Here is an 18,940-nt window from a genome sequence, read left to right on the forward strand (position 1 = left end):
TACTGCCTAGCCTAACTGTAGTGCGGAAGCTAAACAGGATTGCTAGATATGGATGAAACCACTTTAGGAGGGTTGGTGGCAGGGTTCATATAATTTGTGGGGGGGAAATATTACTATGGTGGGGGATTTATCAATATATGGGGGGCAAACAAAGGAGAAGTTTATAAGCTAAATAAAATAAAACATATATACAAATAAAACCCCAGGAAGGGGGGGGGGGGGGTCTGAGCTAGCAACCCTGACGTACCATAGTTACAATCTGATGCCGTGTTCAAAACAACTGGGAACTCGGAGCTGGGAACTCGGAAGTCTCAGACTTCTGACTTTAGTGTGTTCAAAACAACTGGGAACTGGTTAGCTGGGATCTTGGAAATCTCAGACTTCTGCCTTTAGTGCAATCAAGACAACTGGGAACTCTAGAAAAATACATTTTTGAACTGTCATCCAACTCGGAATTCCAACTTGGGAACTCGGGCCTCTTTCTCGAGCTCTGACTATTCGACCTGAAGATCACTGACATCATGATTTGACCTTGTGTTTTTCCGAGTTCCCAGTTGTCTTCAAAGCACCATAAAACCTTAAAAAAGTATTTTACACACATCACATGTGTCCATTACAATCTACGCAAGAATCTGAATTCATGATGTACCACCAGTATTTGAAAAACGTGAATAAAACAGAAAATACATGATGCGTCATACATACATACAGTGCACTACAGTAGAAATGACAACATGATATGTCCAAAGTTATTATATGTAAGGAAAACAACAATGAAGGCAATGCGGGTGTGTGGTGGTTCATTTCTTTACCATAAAATGAGGAGAGACAAACTTATCACACAAGTCAGAGTTATACTTCAACTAAATCTTTAATAGTGAGAGCTTTGCAATAGCGATGGCTGGTCGACGAATCACCATCTCTGATGATCCGTTGAGAGCGCCAACACAAAGGCTACTGAGATCTTTTATAGCAAAGATCCACCCCCTAGTCTTCATAACAAACCACAGGTGTTTGGAACGAGTCACAAGGTGAGACTTTTTAAATGAGAAAGGAATATCCCGTAGCCAGATACAATTCGCTATATATTATCGTTCAGTTTGGCCCCTAAGACGAGGTTCTGATCTCGTTCCTGGTGCTCATAGCACAAAAACACCAACTCGACCAATGGCATAAATCAATTGTCAACTCCAGATACTTCCATCTCAAGTAAAACCCCTTCTTGACCACACTCCTGGAAAGCTCACTGAGGGGAGTGAGCCTCTAGGTCATACATTATTCCAGGATAAGTGCAACATTAGAGATGACATACAATGGTTCCAGACACTACCACACACATCCCCCAAAGCCAAAGGAGGGAGTGACTGGTGCACAGACATTGTGGAGACAAGTAATTGGTTCCCATTAATCAGAACATCCCTTCAGATGGTTTGCAGTAGGTAAAGACACATTCACATATGAAGACAATGTTCCCTCCTGTCCTTTTCCCTTTCTGATATTCTGCATAGCACCAGGGACATGTGAAAGACAAGCCTGACCTCTCCCCTCTCTGGGCCCCAGGTGACTGAGCCCCAGCTGAGGGAAGAAGTGCAACTGCCAACACCAGAGTCCGAAGGGATACATTCTAATAACAAGTATATCACATAAGTATACTATGCAGATAAGACATCTTAATTATCTATGTTACACAGCTAATTCTGATTCTTCCGCCACAGGTGCCAGACAGAAAATTTGTCAGGGGGAAAAAGTTTGTGTTATGGGAAGGGTTAGCTAAAAGGGTTCTGACTAGAGATGTGAAAATGTCAGCATACTTGATCTGGGGAAGTGCTTGGGATCTCGTGTTTGTCCAGTTGAGTAAAGCCTCAAACATAAATTGTCCGCAACAGTGAAATGGGCAACTTCTTATGCGAATTAACGAGGAGGCGGAACATACCTCAATTCAAACTGTTGTTAGAAAATAATTAGAAATTGAGAAGTTGAAACATAGCCTTTAGATAATTAGCAGGCAGCGTGCCTTGGTTTGAGGGTAGCGCGGGTTAACTGTCCATGTTGCGTAACAATCACATTCTGACATCACGCACATAAAAAAAAAAACTCACGCTGGGGCAGCCGTTAATGATATTTGGAACTCACATGTGAAAAGGTTAAGTAACCATCATTCTTATGTAACCATACCAAACGTAGCATATCATACTAATTTCACTGTCCCTGTCACGACTACCACCGAAGCTGGCTCCCCTGCCTGTTCGGGCGGTGCTCGTCGGTCGTCGTCACCTGTCTACTAGCCGCCACCGATCCCTTTTTCCTTTTCTGTTCGTTTGGTCGTGTTAGGATGCCTAATGGAAAATACTAGGAAAAGACTGGTTTAACAGGCGTTCCATTTTTGCAAAACATTCTAACATTAGAATCCACTTATATATAGTATATAGGCTTGTCTTTCACATGTCCCTGTCTTTCACATGTTTCACATGTCTCTGGTGCTATGCAGAATATCAGAAAGGGAAAAGGACAGGAGGGAACATTGTCTTCATATGTGAATGTGTCTTTACCTATTCTTTAACCATGTAGTTGATATATTGACCATCAATGAATAGGCTTGTCATTTTACATTATGATTTTTGTTCACATGTTTTATATATGCTGTGTAGTACTACAAAAGTGTGTATTAGATGCATCGGAAAGCATGTATGGACATAGATAAACCCCAATACCAGATAAACCCCTGTACCATTTGAGGGACCTGTAAGAAAACGTCATATTTATTCTCTGTAGTTTCCTGGAAGTGACACCGCAACAACCTGTTACCACAAAGAGACATGTTCTCACATATACACTGCATGACCAAAAGTATGTGGACACCTGCTTGTCGAACATCTCATTCTAAAATCAGGGGCCTTTGCTGCTGCATCATCCTCCACTCTTCTGGCTTTCCACTAGATGTTGGAACATTGCAGGGCTCTGTGCAGGCCAGTCAAGTTCTTCCACACGGATCTCGACAAACCATTTCTGTATGGACCTCACTTTGTGCATGGGGGCATTGTCATGCCTTCCCAAAACTGTTGCCGCAAAGTTGGAAGCACAGAATCGTCTGGAATGTCATTGTATGCTGTAGCATTAAGATTTCCCTTCACTGGAACTAAGGGGCTTGAACCATGAAAAACAGCCCCAGACCATTATTCCTCCTCCACCAAACTTTACAACTGGCGCTGTGCATTCGGGCAGGTAGCGTTCTCCTGGCATCCGCCAAACCCAGATTCGTCCGTCGAACTACCAGATGGTGAAGCATAATTCATCACTCCAGAGAACGCGTTTCCAGTGCTCCAGTGTCCAATGGCGGCGATCTTTACACCACTCCAGCCGACGCTTGGCATTGCACATGGGGATCTTAGGTTTGCATGCGGCTGCTCTGCCATGGAAACCCATTTCATGACGAACAGTTCTTGTGCTGACGTTACTTCTAGAGACAGTATGGAACTCGATAGTGAGTGTTGCAACCGAGGACAGATGATTTTTACACGCTACGTACTTCAGCACTCGGCGGTCCCGTTATGTGAGCTTGTGTGTGACCTGCCATTTTGCGGCTGAGCCGTTGTGGCTCCTAGACGTTTCCACTTCAAATAACAGCACTTACAGTTGACCGGGGCAGCTCTAGCATGGCATGCCATGACAGTGCCACGTTAAAAGTTAATGAGCTCTCCAGTAAGGCCATTCTACTGCCAATGTTTGTCTATGGAGATTGTGTGGCTCTGTGCTCGGTTTTATACACCTGTCAGCAATGGGTGTGGCCGAAATATCCGAAACCACACATTTTAAGGGGTGTCCACATACTTTTGTAACTAGGTGTGTGTGTGTGTGTGTGTGTGTGTGTGTGTGTGTAATATATATATATATATATATATATATATATATATATATATTATTAATAATAATATATATTATTATATTATATGTGTGTGTGTGTAATATATATATATATATATATATATATATATATATATATATATATATATATTATTAACAATAATATATATCATTATATTATGTGCGTGTGTGTGTGTGTAATATATATATATATATATATATATATATATATATATATATATATACACACGCACATAGTTACAAAAGTATGTGGACACTCCTTAAAATGTGTGGTTTCGGATATTTCAGCCACACCCGTTGCTGACAGGTGTATAACACACAGTGCAGTGCCCTTGGAAAGTCTTCAGATCCCTTGACTTTTCCCCCATTTTGTTACGTTACAGCCTTATCATAAAATGGATAAAAAAAGATAAAAATCCTCAGCAATCTACACACAAAACTCCATAATGACAAAGTGAAAACAGGTTTTTAGACATTTTAGCAAATTTATTACAAATAAAAAACAGAAATACCTTATTTACATAAGTATTCAGCCCCTTTGCTATGAGACTTGAAATTGAGCTCAGCTGCATCCTCTTTCCATTGATCATCCTTGAGATGTTTCTACAACTTGATTGGAGTCCACCTGTGGTAAATTCAATTGATTGGACATGATTTGGAAAGTCACACACCTGTCTATATAAGGTCCCCCAGCTGACAGTCCATGTCAGAGCAAAAACCAAGCCATGAGGTCGAAGGAATTGTCCGTAGAGCTCCGAGACAGGAATGTGTCGAAACACAGATTTGGGGGAAGGGTACCAAAACATTTCTGCAGCATTGAAGGTCCCCAAGAACACAGTGGCCTCCATCATTCTTGAATGGAAGAAGTTTGGAACCACCAAGGCTCTGCCTAGAGCTGGCCGGCAGCCAAACTGAGCAATCAGGGGAGAAGGGCCTTGGTCAAGGAGGTGATGGTCACTCTGACAGAGCTCTAGATTTCCTCTGTGGAGATGGGAGAACCTTCCAGAAGGACAACCATCTCTGCAACACTCCACCAATCAGGCCTTTGTGGTAGAGTGGCCAGACAGATGCCACTCCTCAGTAAAAGGCACATGACAGCCCACACAGAGTTTGCCAAAAGGCGCCTAAAGACATTCAGACCATAAGAAACAAGATTCTCTGGTCTGATGAAACCAAGTTTGAACTCTTTGGCCTGAATGCCAAGTGTCACTTATGGAGGAAACCTGGCACCATCCCTAAGGTGAAGCATGGTGGTTGCAGCATCATGCTGGGGGATGTTTTTCAGCGGCAGGGACTGGGAAACTAGTCAGGATCGAGGGAAAGATGAACGGAGCAAAGTACAGAGAGATCCTTGATGAATATCTGCTCGGGAGCCCTCAGGACCTCAGACTGGGGCGAAGGTTCCCCTTCCAACAGGACAACAACCCTAAGCACACAGCCAAGACAATGCAGGAGTGGCTTTGGGTCAAGTCTCTGAATGTCCTTGAGTGGCCCAGCCAGAGCCTGGACTTGAATCCGATCGAACATCTCTGGAGAGACCTGAAAATAGCTGTGCAGCAACGCTCCCCATACAACCTGACAGAGCTTGAGAGAATCTGCAGAGAAGAATGGGAGATATTCCCCAAATACAGGTATGCCAAGCTTGTATCATCATAGAACCACAGTCAAAAGTTTGGACACTCCTACTCATTCCAGGGTTTCTCTTTATTTTTTTTAAATGTTTGACATTGTTGAATAATAGTGAAGACATCAAAACTATGAAATAACTCATGAAATAGCACTATTGGTTAGAGCCTGTAAGTAAGCAGTTCACTGTAAGGTCTACCTACACCTGTTGTATTCGGCGCACGTGACAAATAAACTTTGATTTGATTTGTAGTACAAAAAAAGTGTTAAACAAATCAAAACATATTGTATATTTGAGATTCTTCAAAGTAGTCACCCTTCGCCTTGATAACAGCTTTGCACACTCTTGGCATTCTCTCAACCAGCTTCATGAGGTAGTCAACTGGAATGGATTTCAACAAAGTACTGAGAAAAGGGTCTGAATACTTATGTAATTGGGATATTTCAGTTTTACATTTGCAAACATTTCTAAAAACATTTTTTATTTTATTTTATTTTATATTTTTCAGAATAAGGCTGTAACAAAATGTGGGAAAGGGGAAGAGGTCTGTATACTTTCCAAATGCACTGACCCAGCAGCAGTGGCTGTCCAGCAGCAGCATGTTCTCAGGCTTGATGTCGCGGTGGACCAGACCGTGCTCGTGGATGAACTCCAGGGCACTGGTGATCTGAAGGACACAGCACTTCACAGCACACTCTGGGATACCTACCTGTGAGCAGAGGAGTGGTGTGTTGTTTGTGTTAATAATTTAAAGCCTACACTACCCATAATGCAATGTGCACCCCCGCAGTGGTTATGGATAGTGTGCCTTGCAGCATGGCTACACCATTTGTTCTGGGTTCATTGTACCTGTCTAACATGTGAATTAGAAGACTGTACAGTCCATATGGAATTTTTTTGACAACACATTGAGCTTTATGGATACTCAAAGGAATAACATTGAGCTTTATGGATACTCAAAGGAATAACATTGAGCTTTATGGATACTCAAAGGAATAACATTGAGCTTTATGGATACTCAAAGGAATAACATTGAGCTTTATGGATACTCAAAGGAATAACATTGAGCTTTATGGATACTCAAAGGAATAACATTGAGCTTTATGGATACTCAAAGGAATAACATTGAGCTTTATGGATACTCAAAGGAATAACATTGAGCTTTATGGATACTCAAAGGAATAACATTGAGCTTTATGGATACTCAAAGGAATAACATTGAGCTTTATGGATACTCAAAGGAATAACGTTGAGCTTTATGGATACTCAAAGGAATAACATTGATAACATGCACATTTGAATTGTTTTCTTAAACACGTTATAGGTCACAGATTTACTACATCAAAATGAAACAACGAGTTAAGTTTACTCTTTTACTTTAGCTTGGATGATGGCAAAAAGGTCCCTCCCAATAACAAGCTCCTGGGCAAAGCCTTAGTGCTCATTGGATTGGAAGGTGATTCCGGAGAGACACACAATACAGGAGTGGCAGGACAGGTGCAAGGAGATGCAATATTCCCGTAGGAAACCCCGGAGCTTGGTGGAGGCTTTTGGCATCACCTTCAGAGCCCTCGGTGTTCCTGCAAATCATCCATAGTTTCTATTTACATTTTCAAAACAACTTTCCAAGTGTGACCACTATGAGGTTTTTGATCAGAAAACACTGTCCAGTTAGAAGACAGAATACATTGTATTAGTGTCTATAAAGGTTAATCAGGACAGTTTGTATTTTTGTAACAACTTAGCAAAATGTTATGACCGTAGGCAATGTTTTGACCACTGTAGAAAACACTGTAGAAATAGCAGACAGTATAAATTATATTAGCAGATTTTTGGGCCAGAATTGGCAGGAGTCTACACTAGGAAGCCAATTCTAAGGATACTTTGATATGAAAACTTTCAACCACTTTCAAGCTACGTGAAATAAATGAATCTTTCATTGTGTCATTGAACCAAAGACAAGCTAGTAGCATTTCAACCTATTAAACTATGAGTAGGTGACTTACCCCTGCAGCGATGGGTGACCAGCAGCACCTTGTCACAATCCCCCCGGACGGTTTCCTTGATGATGTTGAAGTGCTCTTTAATCTCTAGGAGGCTCAGGCTCTGCGCCGTCAGATCCATCAGCTCATCAAGGCCCAGCTCAATCGAACTCTCTCTTTCTGTCAATCAAATCTGACAATCAGAGAGCCATGGGTTAATGATTGCTATGGTCCAATCAATGCCTCTGTGCAATTCACAACAAACAAGTATTGATGTAAACACACTACAGATGTAGGATCTTAATTTGAGCTGGTTTGCTACGGCAGGAAAATAATACTGCAGTAACAGGAAATGTAAATTATTATATTATAATTAATGGACGTTTTTGTAGGGGTTGATACCTTTTTCGTAAAGGAAAATCATGTCTGAAATTTCTAATTGGATATTACAAACTTTAGAAGCGTTTTTAAACCTCAAATACATTTCAAATTTGACATTTCCTGCATTGTAGGAAAGTTCTCCTGCATCAGGGTGATAAGATTCTACATCTGTATATATTCCCAGTTTATACCAAGACAACAGAGCTCAAATTTGAGTTTTAAATAATTTTTTTAAACAAATGTATTTATCAAGCCAATCCTAATAATTGATTGACAGTCAATAGGGGGTGAACCACAAAGACAATCTGCAGAAAAGAGAGGAATCCATAGCCAGTCTTACTACTGTAACTGTATGTCCCTCTACCTCTGTGACACCTTTCAGCTGAGCGGAACTGGCCACCCAGTCTCTGTTCAACGCTTACTCATGCACACTAATACAAAACCTATCATTTCACAGTATAACAATTATGAGATTAAATGTTATGTAGACTTGTTGCAGGTGTTCAGAATTATCAATGGAGTATTTTTAATGACAGGGTGGATTACACCGAACATGTATTTCTGTATGGCCTGGTTATCTTATACGTGACAGCCTAAATACTTCTCAAAGATTTGTATGTTTTGTGAAAGCTGAGGTAAAATAAAATAGCAAATAATCACACTGACTGCTGAAAACTCAGCAACAGTGATTCATAACAAACCTAATCAGGAAATTATTATCCCCGTTATACGGTACTGTGTGGTGAACGAACATGTCGCTGTAATTGTAGCAGTATACTGTAAATGCCTAATTAAAACGTAGACAATAAAGATACATTCAATTAATTCAACAACCATTTATTATAATTGCCTATGGAAATAATGTAAACTATTACAGTACAAATATCAAATTCTGTTGGACTTAAAATTAGTTACCCCAAATCAGTTATTTTGAATTATTGTATAATAAAATGTTCTGAAACAGATGCATATTGTATGTACAGTTTATTTCACAATTGTCAATAAAAAATAAAAAAATTGTGCTCCTACAAAATCAGTTCCAATGTTATTAATTTAGGTTATTTCATAGATTGAATTTAATGTTTGAACAAAATATAAATAACATTAGAACTGATTTTGTAGGATCACTATTTTTTACATATGTTTTCAATCTTTAAAGTATTAAACAAAAGGAAGCAATGTGTGTTTCACAATCACAATTGATAGTTTTTCACATTCAATATTGAAAAGATCTACTTATAAATTTAGACTACTTTTAGTGTTTCTGTCATCATATCATGCATTATCTTAAAAAATGATCCTGTTTTGCACTACCCAAGCCACGCCTGAAAGACGTATTAATGCACATTTTGTAGGCGTAGATATATAATTGGTGTCGAAGTACATATAAAATCTCATACCTATATGATATGCATAACAAAAACTATGGTTTCACAAATCTGCTATTTTTTCATTGCATTTGGCACTACATACTCATGCATTAAAAATTACATCAACCAAAATACTGTTTAGGAAACGGATTAATTGATGATTCATGGTTACCTCTCTTACCTTTTTAGTAGAGGATCCCATTGGCCTTGAACAACCAACATGCACACACGCTGCATCAAACACACAAACACACAAACACCCATACACACAACCGGCATGTGATATGCATGTAGAAATTAGTGTAGCAAGCATAGCTCAGGCTGAGTGTCCCTCTGTCCTTCCCTCACCTTACTGCAGCCGTGCTGTGGATCAGAGAGCCGTGTGGCAGGCTGAGTGTCCCTCTGTCCTTCCCTCACCTTACTGCGGCTGTGCTGTGGATCAGAGAGCCGTGTGGCTGGCTGAGTGTCCCTCTGTCCTTCCCTCACCTTACTGCAGCTGTGCTGTGGATCAGAGAGCCGTGTGGCTGGCTGAGTGAACCAGGGTGAGAGGAGGGCTACAGCTACTACAGAGACCACTTCTGAATGCCCCAGTATGGGCGCACACACACACACCAATATAACTCCTCGGGGGAACCAAGGGTACATGTGCTCACACCACTATAACCTCAATGTGCTCCATACTCACAGGACAGTAAAAGGACACATTGGCAGGTGTGTTTAACAATACACTCATGCTTATCTTTAGTAAAGACTTGAGCACAGTAAAGAGAGTATACTGTATTAGCCCTGTATTAGTCTCATTCACACACAGTGAAGAGAGTATACTGTATTAGCCCTGTATTAGTCTCAGTCACACACAGTGAAGAGAGTATACTGTATTAGCCCTGTATTAGTCTCAGTCACACACAGTGAAGAGACTATACTGTATTAGCCCTGTGTCACTCTCCAGTCACAAATGTAACAGGATAAAAAGTTGTTGCCTGATATTTCTTTCAATAAAAAAACATTTATTTGTATAAAGGATTTGAGAGCAAAACAGGTGTGTAGGGCGGGCCCCTTTTCCGTTTTACAGTTGACGCCACAACACCCCCCACACACTTCCAACCACGTTGTAGTTAGGTCCTCATTGCTCTGTAACCAAGCCGACGTAAACACTCTGAGAATGTACTCATTGAACAGACCACATATGCTTGAACTGATGTTCTGACTAGATTACCTCACCACACGCAGTGTGGTTTAGCTGTCACTGCTGACATGAAGGAAACTGATAAGTCAGCACGGAATCCTTTATCTTATTACAGGATCTAAAGCAGATCCAAAACCTCTATTTGTTCAACCATATATACTGGTGACGCATCCAGACTGTTGCAACCAGCTTTCTATTGGCTTTTGGCCGGCTGGGTCACCGCTGGTTGTCCTGGCTGAGATGGGTCCAGGTCCAGTGCAACACGGGGCTTATCTGCAGAGCCCAAAGTGCCAGCCATGAATGTACTCAAGCAGTATGTACAGTGTATTCGGAAACTATTCAGACCCCTTCCCTTTTTCCACATTGTGTTACGTTACATCCTAATTCTAAAATGAATTTAAAAAAAAAACGTTTCCTCATCAATCTACACACAATACGGCATAATGACGAAGCAAAAACTGTTTTTTAGAAATGTTTGCAAATTTATTAAAAATTAAAAACAGAAATACCTTATTTACATAAGTATTCAGACCCTTTGCTATGAGACTTGAAATTGAGCTCAGGTGTATCCTGTTACCGTTGATCATCCTTGAGATGTTTCTACAACTTGATTTGAGTCCACATGTGGTAAATTTAATTGTCTATATAAGGTCCCACAGTTGACAGTGCAAGTCAGAGCAAAAAGCAAGCCATGAGGTCGAAGAAATTGTCCATAGAGCTCCGAGACCGGATTGCATCGAAACACAGATCTGGGGAAGGGTACCAAAACATTTCTGCAGCATTGAAGGTCCCCAAGAACACAGTGGCCTCCATCATTCTTAAATGGAAGATGTTGGAGCCTTAGTCAAGGAGGTGACCAAGAACCTGATGATCACTCTGACAGAGCTCCAGAGTTCCTCTGTGGAGATGGGAACCTTCCAGAAGGACAACCATCTCTGCATCACTCCACCAATCGGGCGTTTATGGTAGACTGACCAGATGGATGTCACTCCTCACTAAAAAGGCACATGACAGCCCGCTTGGACTCAGTCCATGAGAAACAAGATTCTCTGCTTTGATGAAACCAAGATTGAACTCTTTGGACTGAATGCCAAGCGTCACGTCTGGAGGAAACCTGGCACCATCCCTACGGTGAAGCATGGTGGTGGCAGCATCATGCTGTGGAGATGTTTTCAGTGGCAGGGACTAAGAGACTAGTCAGGATTGAGGGAAAGATGAACGGAGCAAAGTACAGAGAGATCCTTGATGAAAACCTGCTCGGGAGCACTCAGGACCTCAGACTGGGGCAAAGGTTCACCTTCCAACAGGACAACGACCCTAAGCACACAGCCAAGACAACGCAGGAGTGGCTTTTGGACAAGTCTCTGAATGACCTTGAGTGGCTCAGCCAGAGCCCGGACTTGAACCCGATCGAACATTTCTGGAGAGACTTGAAAATAGCTGTGCAGCTATGCTTCCCATCCAACCTGACAGAGCTTGAGAAGATATGCAGAGAAGAATGGGAGAAACTCCTAAATACAGGTGTGCCAAGCTTGTAGCATCATACTGAAGAAGACTTGAGGCTGTTATCGCTGCTAAAGGTACTTCAACAAAGTTTTTTGCAAAACAATTCAAAAAATCTGTTTGTGCTTTGTCATTATGGGGTATTGTGTGTGATAAGGGAAAAAAACTATTTAATCCATTTTAGAATAAGGCTGTAACGTAACAAAATGTGGAAAAAGTCAAGGGGTCTGAATACTTTCTGAATTCCCTGTCTGTCTGTCTGTCTGTCTGTCTGTCTGTCTGTCTGTCTGTCTGTCTGTCTGTCTGTCTGTCTGTCTGTCTGTCTGTCTCTCTGTCTCTCTGTCTGTCTGTCTGTATGGGTCAACCTGAACTAGTCATTCTGGGATCTACAGTCGGGTCAGAAACTTTGTGCAGATACTTTGTGCACCCGGCTTGTGCTGGGTTGAGTTGTGTTGGGATGTTCAGTTGGGTTGAATTGTGTTGAGTTGTGATGGGTTAGGGTGAGTTGTTTTGGCTTGAGTTATGTTGAGTTGTGATGGGTTGTGTTGAGTTATGTTGAGTTGAGTTGTGTTGGGTTGAGTTATGTTGAGTTGTGATGGGTTGGGTTGAGTTGTTTTGGCTTGAGTTATGTTGAGTTGAGTTGTGTTGGGTTGAGTTGTGTTTAACGGTATGTCTATTTCAATGTGACTTCCTGATTTTAAGTTTTCTTCTCAGTGTATTTACCTAGTCAAGCACTGAATATTATTGTCTTCACAATTGCTTTATAAGGTAATTTAAATAGAATTGAACTATATTGTTATTTTACCAGAAGCATTCATAATAACTCATTGTAGGCCATGACAAAGTGGTTTGAAACCTATGTGATTTATGTACATTGTGGAGTGTCTAACGGCTGGTTGCTCATCACATTTGGGTGTCAAGGTTGACTAAGGCTGTCATGTTTCGGATCTTTGAAATGGTAGGACAGAGTTCCTGGGCGCCAGTGTCCCTCAAGGCCAGAACCGTCCCAAAAGTCTGTAAGAAATGGAATTATGGAGGGGTGTAGAAAGACAAATAGGTCAACGCCGCTGGAATCAGGCACTTCACTAAAGGTTCATATCTCCCAGCTGTTCTGGACAATAGTCCTATGGAAAGATATAGTTTAACATTCCTATTGAGTTTACTTATACAGAACATGATTCTTCAGAGGAGAATATGGACTAATGTACTGGGTAACAGGTCTTAGGGTAATTGGGTGTCTCTATTCAGAGAATAAAATAATTAATCTCAAAACACACACTCACACCCTTTCCAGGCCACCTGCTGTTGGGAGAAAATATGTATTATTGTTCATAATTATTTGGGGTATCTTAATCGTGATAAACTGTAACTTTACTGTCCAAGTCTCAGTGGCACATGATCCCATATAAACCACACTGCTTGACAGCTCCACCAGGCAGCGACCTCCCAGCTCTGTGCCCTCAGCTGCTGCCTGTCTGTCTGTCTTCTTGCCTGTCTGTCTGTCTTCGTGTCTGCCTGTCTTTGTTCAACTCCTGGCCCCAATCCTCACAACTGCGAAGGCCCCAACCCTTACAACTACGAAGGATCCAACCCTTACCACTACCAAGGCCCCAGGCACCAACCGTCACCACTACAAAGGCCCCAGACCCCAAACCTCACCACAACCAAGTCCCCAGACCCCAACCCTCACCACTACCAAGGCCCCAACCCTTACCACTACAAAGGCCCCAGGCCCCAACCCTCACCACTACCAAGGCCCCAGACCCCAACCCTCACCACTACCAAGGCCCCAGGCCCCAACCCTTACCACTCCCTAAGACCTGAGACCCCAGGCCCCAACCGTTACCACTACCAAGGCCCCAGGCCCCAACCCTTACCACTACCAATGCCCCAGGCCCCAACCCTCACCACTACCAAGGCCCCAGGCCCCAACCCTCACTACTACCAAGGCCCCAACCCTTACCATTACCAAGGCCCCAGGCCCCAACCCTTACCACTACCAATGCCCCAGGCCCCAACCCTCACTACTACCAAGGCCCCAACCCTTACCATTACCAAGGCCCCAGGCCCCAACCCTTACCACTACCAATGCCCCAGGCCCCAACCCTCACTACTACCAAGGCCCCAACCCTTACCACTACCACGGCCCCAACCCCCACCACTACCAAGGCCCCAGGCCCCAACCCTTAACACTACCAAGGCCCCAAGCCCCAACCCTCATCACTACCAAAGCCCCAGGCCACAACCCTCACTACTACCAAGGCCCCAACCCTTACCATTACCAAGGCCCCAGGCCCCAACCCTTACCACTACCAAGGTCCCAGGCCCCAACCCTCACCACTACCAAGGCCCCAACCCTTACCACTACCAAGGCCCCAGGCCCCAACCCTCACCACTACCAAGGCCCCAACCCTTACCACTACCAAGGCCCCAGGCCCCAACCCTTACCACTATGAAGGCCCCAACCCTCACCACTACCAAGGCCCCAGACCCCAACCCTTACCACTACCAAGGCCCCAAACCTTACCAATACCAAGGCCCCAGGCCCCAACCCTCACCACTACCAATGCCCCAGGCCCCAACCCTCACTACTACCAAGGCCCCAACCCTTACCACTACCAAGGCCCCAAACCTTACCACTATGAAGGCACTAATTTCACCACTACAAAGCCCCAACCCTCACCCCTACAAAGGCACCAATCTCACCCCTATGAAGGCCACAATCCTCACCACGACAAAGAATCCAAGCCCAACCCGCACCACTACAAAGGCCCCAAGCCAAAACCCACTGTGAAGGCTCCAAACCTGACCCCTACGAAGGTCCCAGCCCTCGCCACCACAAAGACCCCAACCCTCACCCCTATGAAGGTCCCAGCCCTCACCACTCCAAAGGTAGTGTGAAGTCACTGACATTGTTCCACTTTTCTAGAGTGCAGTGGTTCCAGTGAATTTTTATAGCTTTGGACTGCTGCACTTTACAAGCTTTGGTAATGAAGTGTAAAGCGCAGTGACTTATGTCATGATGACATGTTGACAACAAAGGTACACTACATGGCCAAAAGTATGTGGAAACCTGCTTGTCAAACATCTCATTCCAACATCATGGGCATTAATATGGAGTTGGTCCCCCGTATGCTGCTATAATAGTGGTTATCTTAGGCTTGTGGTTATCACATGGTTATCTTAGGCTTGTGTGCTGCTGTTCGACCACGGAAACCCACTTCGTGAAGCTCCCGACGAACAGCTCTTGTGCTGATATTTCTTTCATATGCAGTTTGGAACTCGGTAGTGAGTGTTGCAACCGAGGACAGATCATTTTCACACACTGCTCGCTTCAGTACTCGGCGGTCTCGTGCTGTGGGCTTGTGTGGTCTACCACTTCACGGCTGAGTCGTTGTTGCCCTTAGACTTTCCACTTCACAATAACAGCACTTACAGTTGACTGCAGCAGCTCTAGCAGGGCAGAAATGTAACAAACTGACTTGTTGGAAAGGCAGCATCCTATGACGGTGTCACGTTTAAAGTCACTGAGCTCATCAGTAAGACCATTCTACTACCAATGATTGTCTATGGAGATTTCATGGCTGTGTGCTTAATTGTATACACCTGTCAGCAACAGGTGTGGCTTGAACTAGCCGAATCCACTAATTTGAAGGGATGTTCACATAAAAACAGTACCAGTCAAAAGTTTGGACACACTTTATTTTTAATATTTTCTACATTGCAGAATAATAGTGAAGACATCAAAACCATGAAATAACACATTTGGAATCATGTAGTAACCAAAAAAGTGTTCAACAAATCAAAATATATTTTGTATTTGAGATTCTTCAAAGTAGCCACCGTTTGCCTCAATGACAGCTTTGCACACTCTTGGCATTCTCTCAACCAGCTTCACCTGGAATGTTTTTCCAACAGTCTTGAAGGAGTTCCCACATATGCTGAGCACTTGTTGGCTGCTTTTCCTTCACTCTGCGGTCCAACTCATGCCAAACCATCTCAATTGGTTTGAGGTTGGGTGATTGTGGAGGCCAGATCATCTGATGCAGCACTTCATTACTCTCCTTCTTGGTCAAATAGCCCTTACACAGCCTGGAGGTGTGTTGGGTCATTGTCCTTTTGAAAAATAAATGATAGTCCCACTAAGCGCAGACCAGATGGGATGGCATATCGCTGCAGAATGCTGCGGTAGCAATGCTGGTTAAGTTTGCCTTGAATTAAAAGAAAATCACAGACAATGTCCCTGGGAAAGCACCCCCACACCATCACACCTCCTCCTCCATGCTCCATGGTGGGAACCACACATGTGGAGATCATCCGTTCACCTACTCTGCGTCTCACAAAGACACGGCGGTTGGAACCAAAAATATCAAATTTGGACTCGTCAGACCAAAGGACAGAATTCCACCAGTCTAATGAGTGTTGCTGCTGTGTCCTGGCTAAATTCCGAATCTGGCCCTCAAACCATCATGGTCACCTAATAATCCCCAGTTTACAATTGGCTCATTCATCCCCCTCCTCTCCCCTGTAACTATTCCCCAGGTCGTTGCTGCAAATGAGAACGTGTTCTCAGTCAACTTACCTGGTAAAATAACGGTAAAATAAATAAATAAATAAAAAATGTCCACTGTTCTTGTTTCTTGGCCCAATCAAGTATCTTCTTCTTATTGGTGTCCTTTCGTAGTGGTTTCTTTGCAAAAATTCGACCATGAAGGCCTGATTCACTCAGTCTCCTCTGAACAGTTGATGTTGAGATGCGTCTGTTACTTGAACTCTGTGAAGCATTTATTTGGGCTGCAATTTCTGAGGCTGGTAACTCTAATGAACGTATCCTCTGCAGCAGAGGTAACTCTGGATCTTCCTTTCTTGTGTAGGTCCTCATGAGAGCCAGTTTCATCATAGCGCTTGATTCTATTTTACAACTGCACTTGAAGAATTTTCTGTATTGGCTGACCTTCATGTCTTAAAGTAATGATGGACTGTCGTTTCTCTTTGCTGATTTTAGCTGTTCTTACCATAATGTGGACTTGGTCTTTTACCAAATAGTGCTATCTTCTGTATACCCCCCCCCCCCCCTACCTTGTCACAACACAACTGATTGGCTTAAACGCATTAAGAAGGAAAGAAATTCCACAAATTCACTTTTAACAAGGCACACCTGTTAATTGAAATGCATTCCAGATGACTACCTCATGAAGCTGGTAGAGAGTGTGCAAAGCTGTCTTCAAGGCAAAGGGTAGCTACTTTGAAGAATCTCAAATATGTTTTGATTTGTTTAACATCGTTTTGATTACTACATGATTCCATATGTGCTATTTCACGCAAGCACGCATGAGCTCGCACACACACACAGAATATTTGCTTCGAGGCAATGTCAGACTGGCGACGTCAGATTGGAGGTAAAATGCTGCCATCTAGTGAAACTAACCTTTCTCTGAATTGTTGATCTCCACAGCACCAACTGAAGACATATTACTGCATTTTGGAGCAAAACATATGAATGGAAATGTCACTCAAGGCCTCTGACAGTTGTAAAGCTCTGCTAACTATCTGACCATATCCAGAATGTTAAATGTTCTCAATGAAGGTCTTGATGAATGTAATTCAATAGTTGGATAACCATGTTAAACTTCTTTTCGAGGCCCTTGATTTTACCTGTTCCTGACTTGAAGTTTGCAGTGATATGGTGGTGGTGTGCTTTTCTTACATTGACTAACGTGTTGAATACGGCATTGAATCACAACAGAAATTTGATACAGACAACAAGATGCTTCATCTGCTGTAGGCCTTTAAGTCCACGCAGCATTACGCATGAAGATCTGTGACGGTAGGGACACTTTTAAAGGGATTATCATGTCGCCCTGTGGAAAGAGGTAAACATAACTTGATCATAAGATTGTTCACAGGTACATTTTTTCACTTAACAAACCCCTTTCACATGACAGGTGTGTGGGCAGGCTATTTGCCCAACCTGGCCGTTCCAATTCATTTACATTTAAGTCATTTAGCAGACGCTCTTATCCAGAGCGACTTACAAGTACATACATTCATACACTGGCCCCCCGTGGGAATCGAACCCACAACCCTGGCGTTGCAAGCGCCATGCTCTACCAACTGAGCCACACGGGAGCCATTCGTAACATATCATACGAATTGGAGAACATAACATATCATGTTAAATGGAGGTACACAAATGTACATTTACTAGCGGATTTTACATCAACCTCTGAATTCAAGTTGATTTATCAATACAGGATTTTCTGATTATTTTTTTTATTTTGAGTGGAAATTGGAGCTGATGACCTATGTCTGACCTGTGCCAACAATATAAATTCCTATCTGTCACGTGAACTGTTTGAGATGGGGGTTGCTTCTCTTGAGAATAAAATGACGTTTTACGAGCTCCTGTATGCAGCTTTTGTCTTGTCTAGTCCTCATTGTCTTTATAGTTGTTGTTCCATTCGCCGACCCGTCAACACAGTTGGATAAGCCTACTAGCATATCATAGGGTTCATTCCTTCTCAGTTTTGGTTAATGAATCAATTGATATGCGTTGGATAAAACAGCTAGAATACTTACCTTTGATAAAATTAGATCATTAGGCATTGAGCATCCTTTCCACTATCTGTCAACTATTAGCTTACCTGCTTATGTCAAGATTCCATGCCCTGAATCGATTAAGCCCTAAGCATTATATATTTTTTAAGTCCGTCATTTCACTTCTACTTGAGTTGGATATTTCAGTACTTTTTCCACAACTGGTGATGGAGTTTGTGAGGGAATGAGTGTCTGTCACGTCCTGACCTTAGAGATCCTTTTTATGTCTCTATTTTGGTTTGGTCAGGGTGTGATTTGGGGTGGGCATTCTATGTTCTTCCGTTCTATTATTTGTATTTCTATGTTTTGGCCGGGTAGGGTTCTCAATCAGGGACAGCTGTCTATCGTTGTCTCTGATTGAGAACCATACTTAGGTAGCCCTTTTTTGTGTCTTTGTGGGAAGTTGTCTTTG

The 18,940-nt window shown here is 42.7% G+C and overlaps 1 protein-coding gene, 1 non-coding gene and 1 pseudogene across 2 annotated transcripts; 1 reads left to right on the forward strand and 2 right to left on the reverse strand.

Moving 5' to 3' along the window:
- Window positions 1–4,241: 4,241 nt before the first annotated feature.
- Window positions 4,242–8,298, reverse strand: LOC129861500 (serine/threonine-protein kinase SBK2-like; annotated as a pseudogene).
- Window positions 8,299–12,886: 4,588 nt separating this feature from the next.
- LOC129861501 (uncharacterized) lies at window positions 12,887–14,832 on the forward strand. The gene is made up of 3 exons (XM_055932881.1): window positions 12,887–12,947; window positions 13,491–13,997; window positions 14,648–14,832. The coding sequence occupies exons 1-3, from the start codon at window positions 12,887–12,889 to the stop codon at window positions 14,830–14,832; spliced, it is 753 nt and encodes a 250-aa protein (XP_055788856.1).
- A 3,154-nt stretch (window positions 14,833–17,986) lies between these two features.
- Window positions 17,987–18,063, reverse strand: trnaa-ugc (transfer RNA alanine (anticodon UGC)). Its single transcript has one exon. It is a non-coding gene; the product is annotated as a tRNA-Ala (tRNA).
- Between the last annotated feature and the right edge of the window lie 877 nt (window positions 18,064–18,940).

Source organism: Salvelinus fontinalis, chromosome 8 (genome assembly GCF_029448725.1).
Source record: "Salvelinus fontinalis isolate EN_2023a chromosome 8, ASM2944872v1, whole genome shotgun sequence".
Lineage (NCBI taxonomy): Eukaryota > Metazoa > Chordata > Actinopteri > Salmoniformes > Salmonidae > Salvelinus > Salvelinus fontinalis.

Coding starts and splice junctions, on each gene's coding strand:
- LOC129861501 (XM_055932881.1), top strand. CDS start 12,887: ATGGTAGGACAGAGTTCCTGGGCGCCAGTGTCCCTCAAGGCCAGAACC. Junction 12,948..13,490: donor CAGAACCGTCCCAAAAGTCT/GTAAGAAATGGA, acceptor ACAACTGCGAAG/GCCCCAACCCTTACAACTAC. Junction 13,998..14,647: donor TACCATTACCAAGGCCCCAG/GCCCCAACCCTT, acceptor ACCCCTATGAAG/GCCACAATCCTCACCACGAC.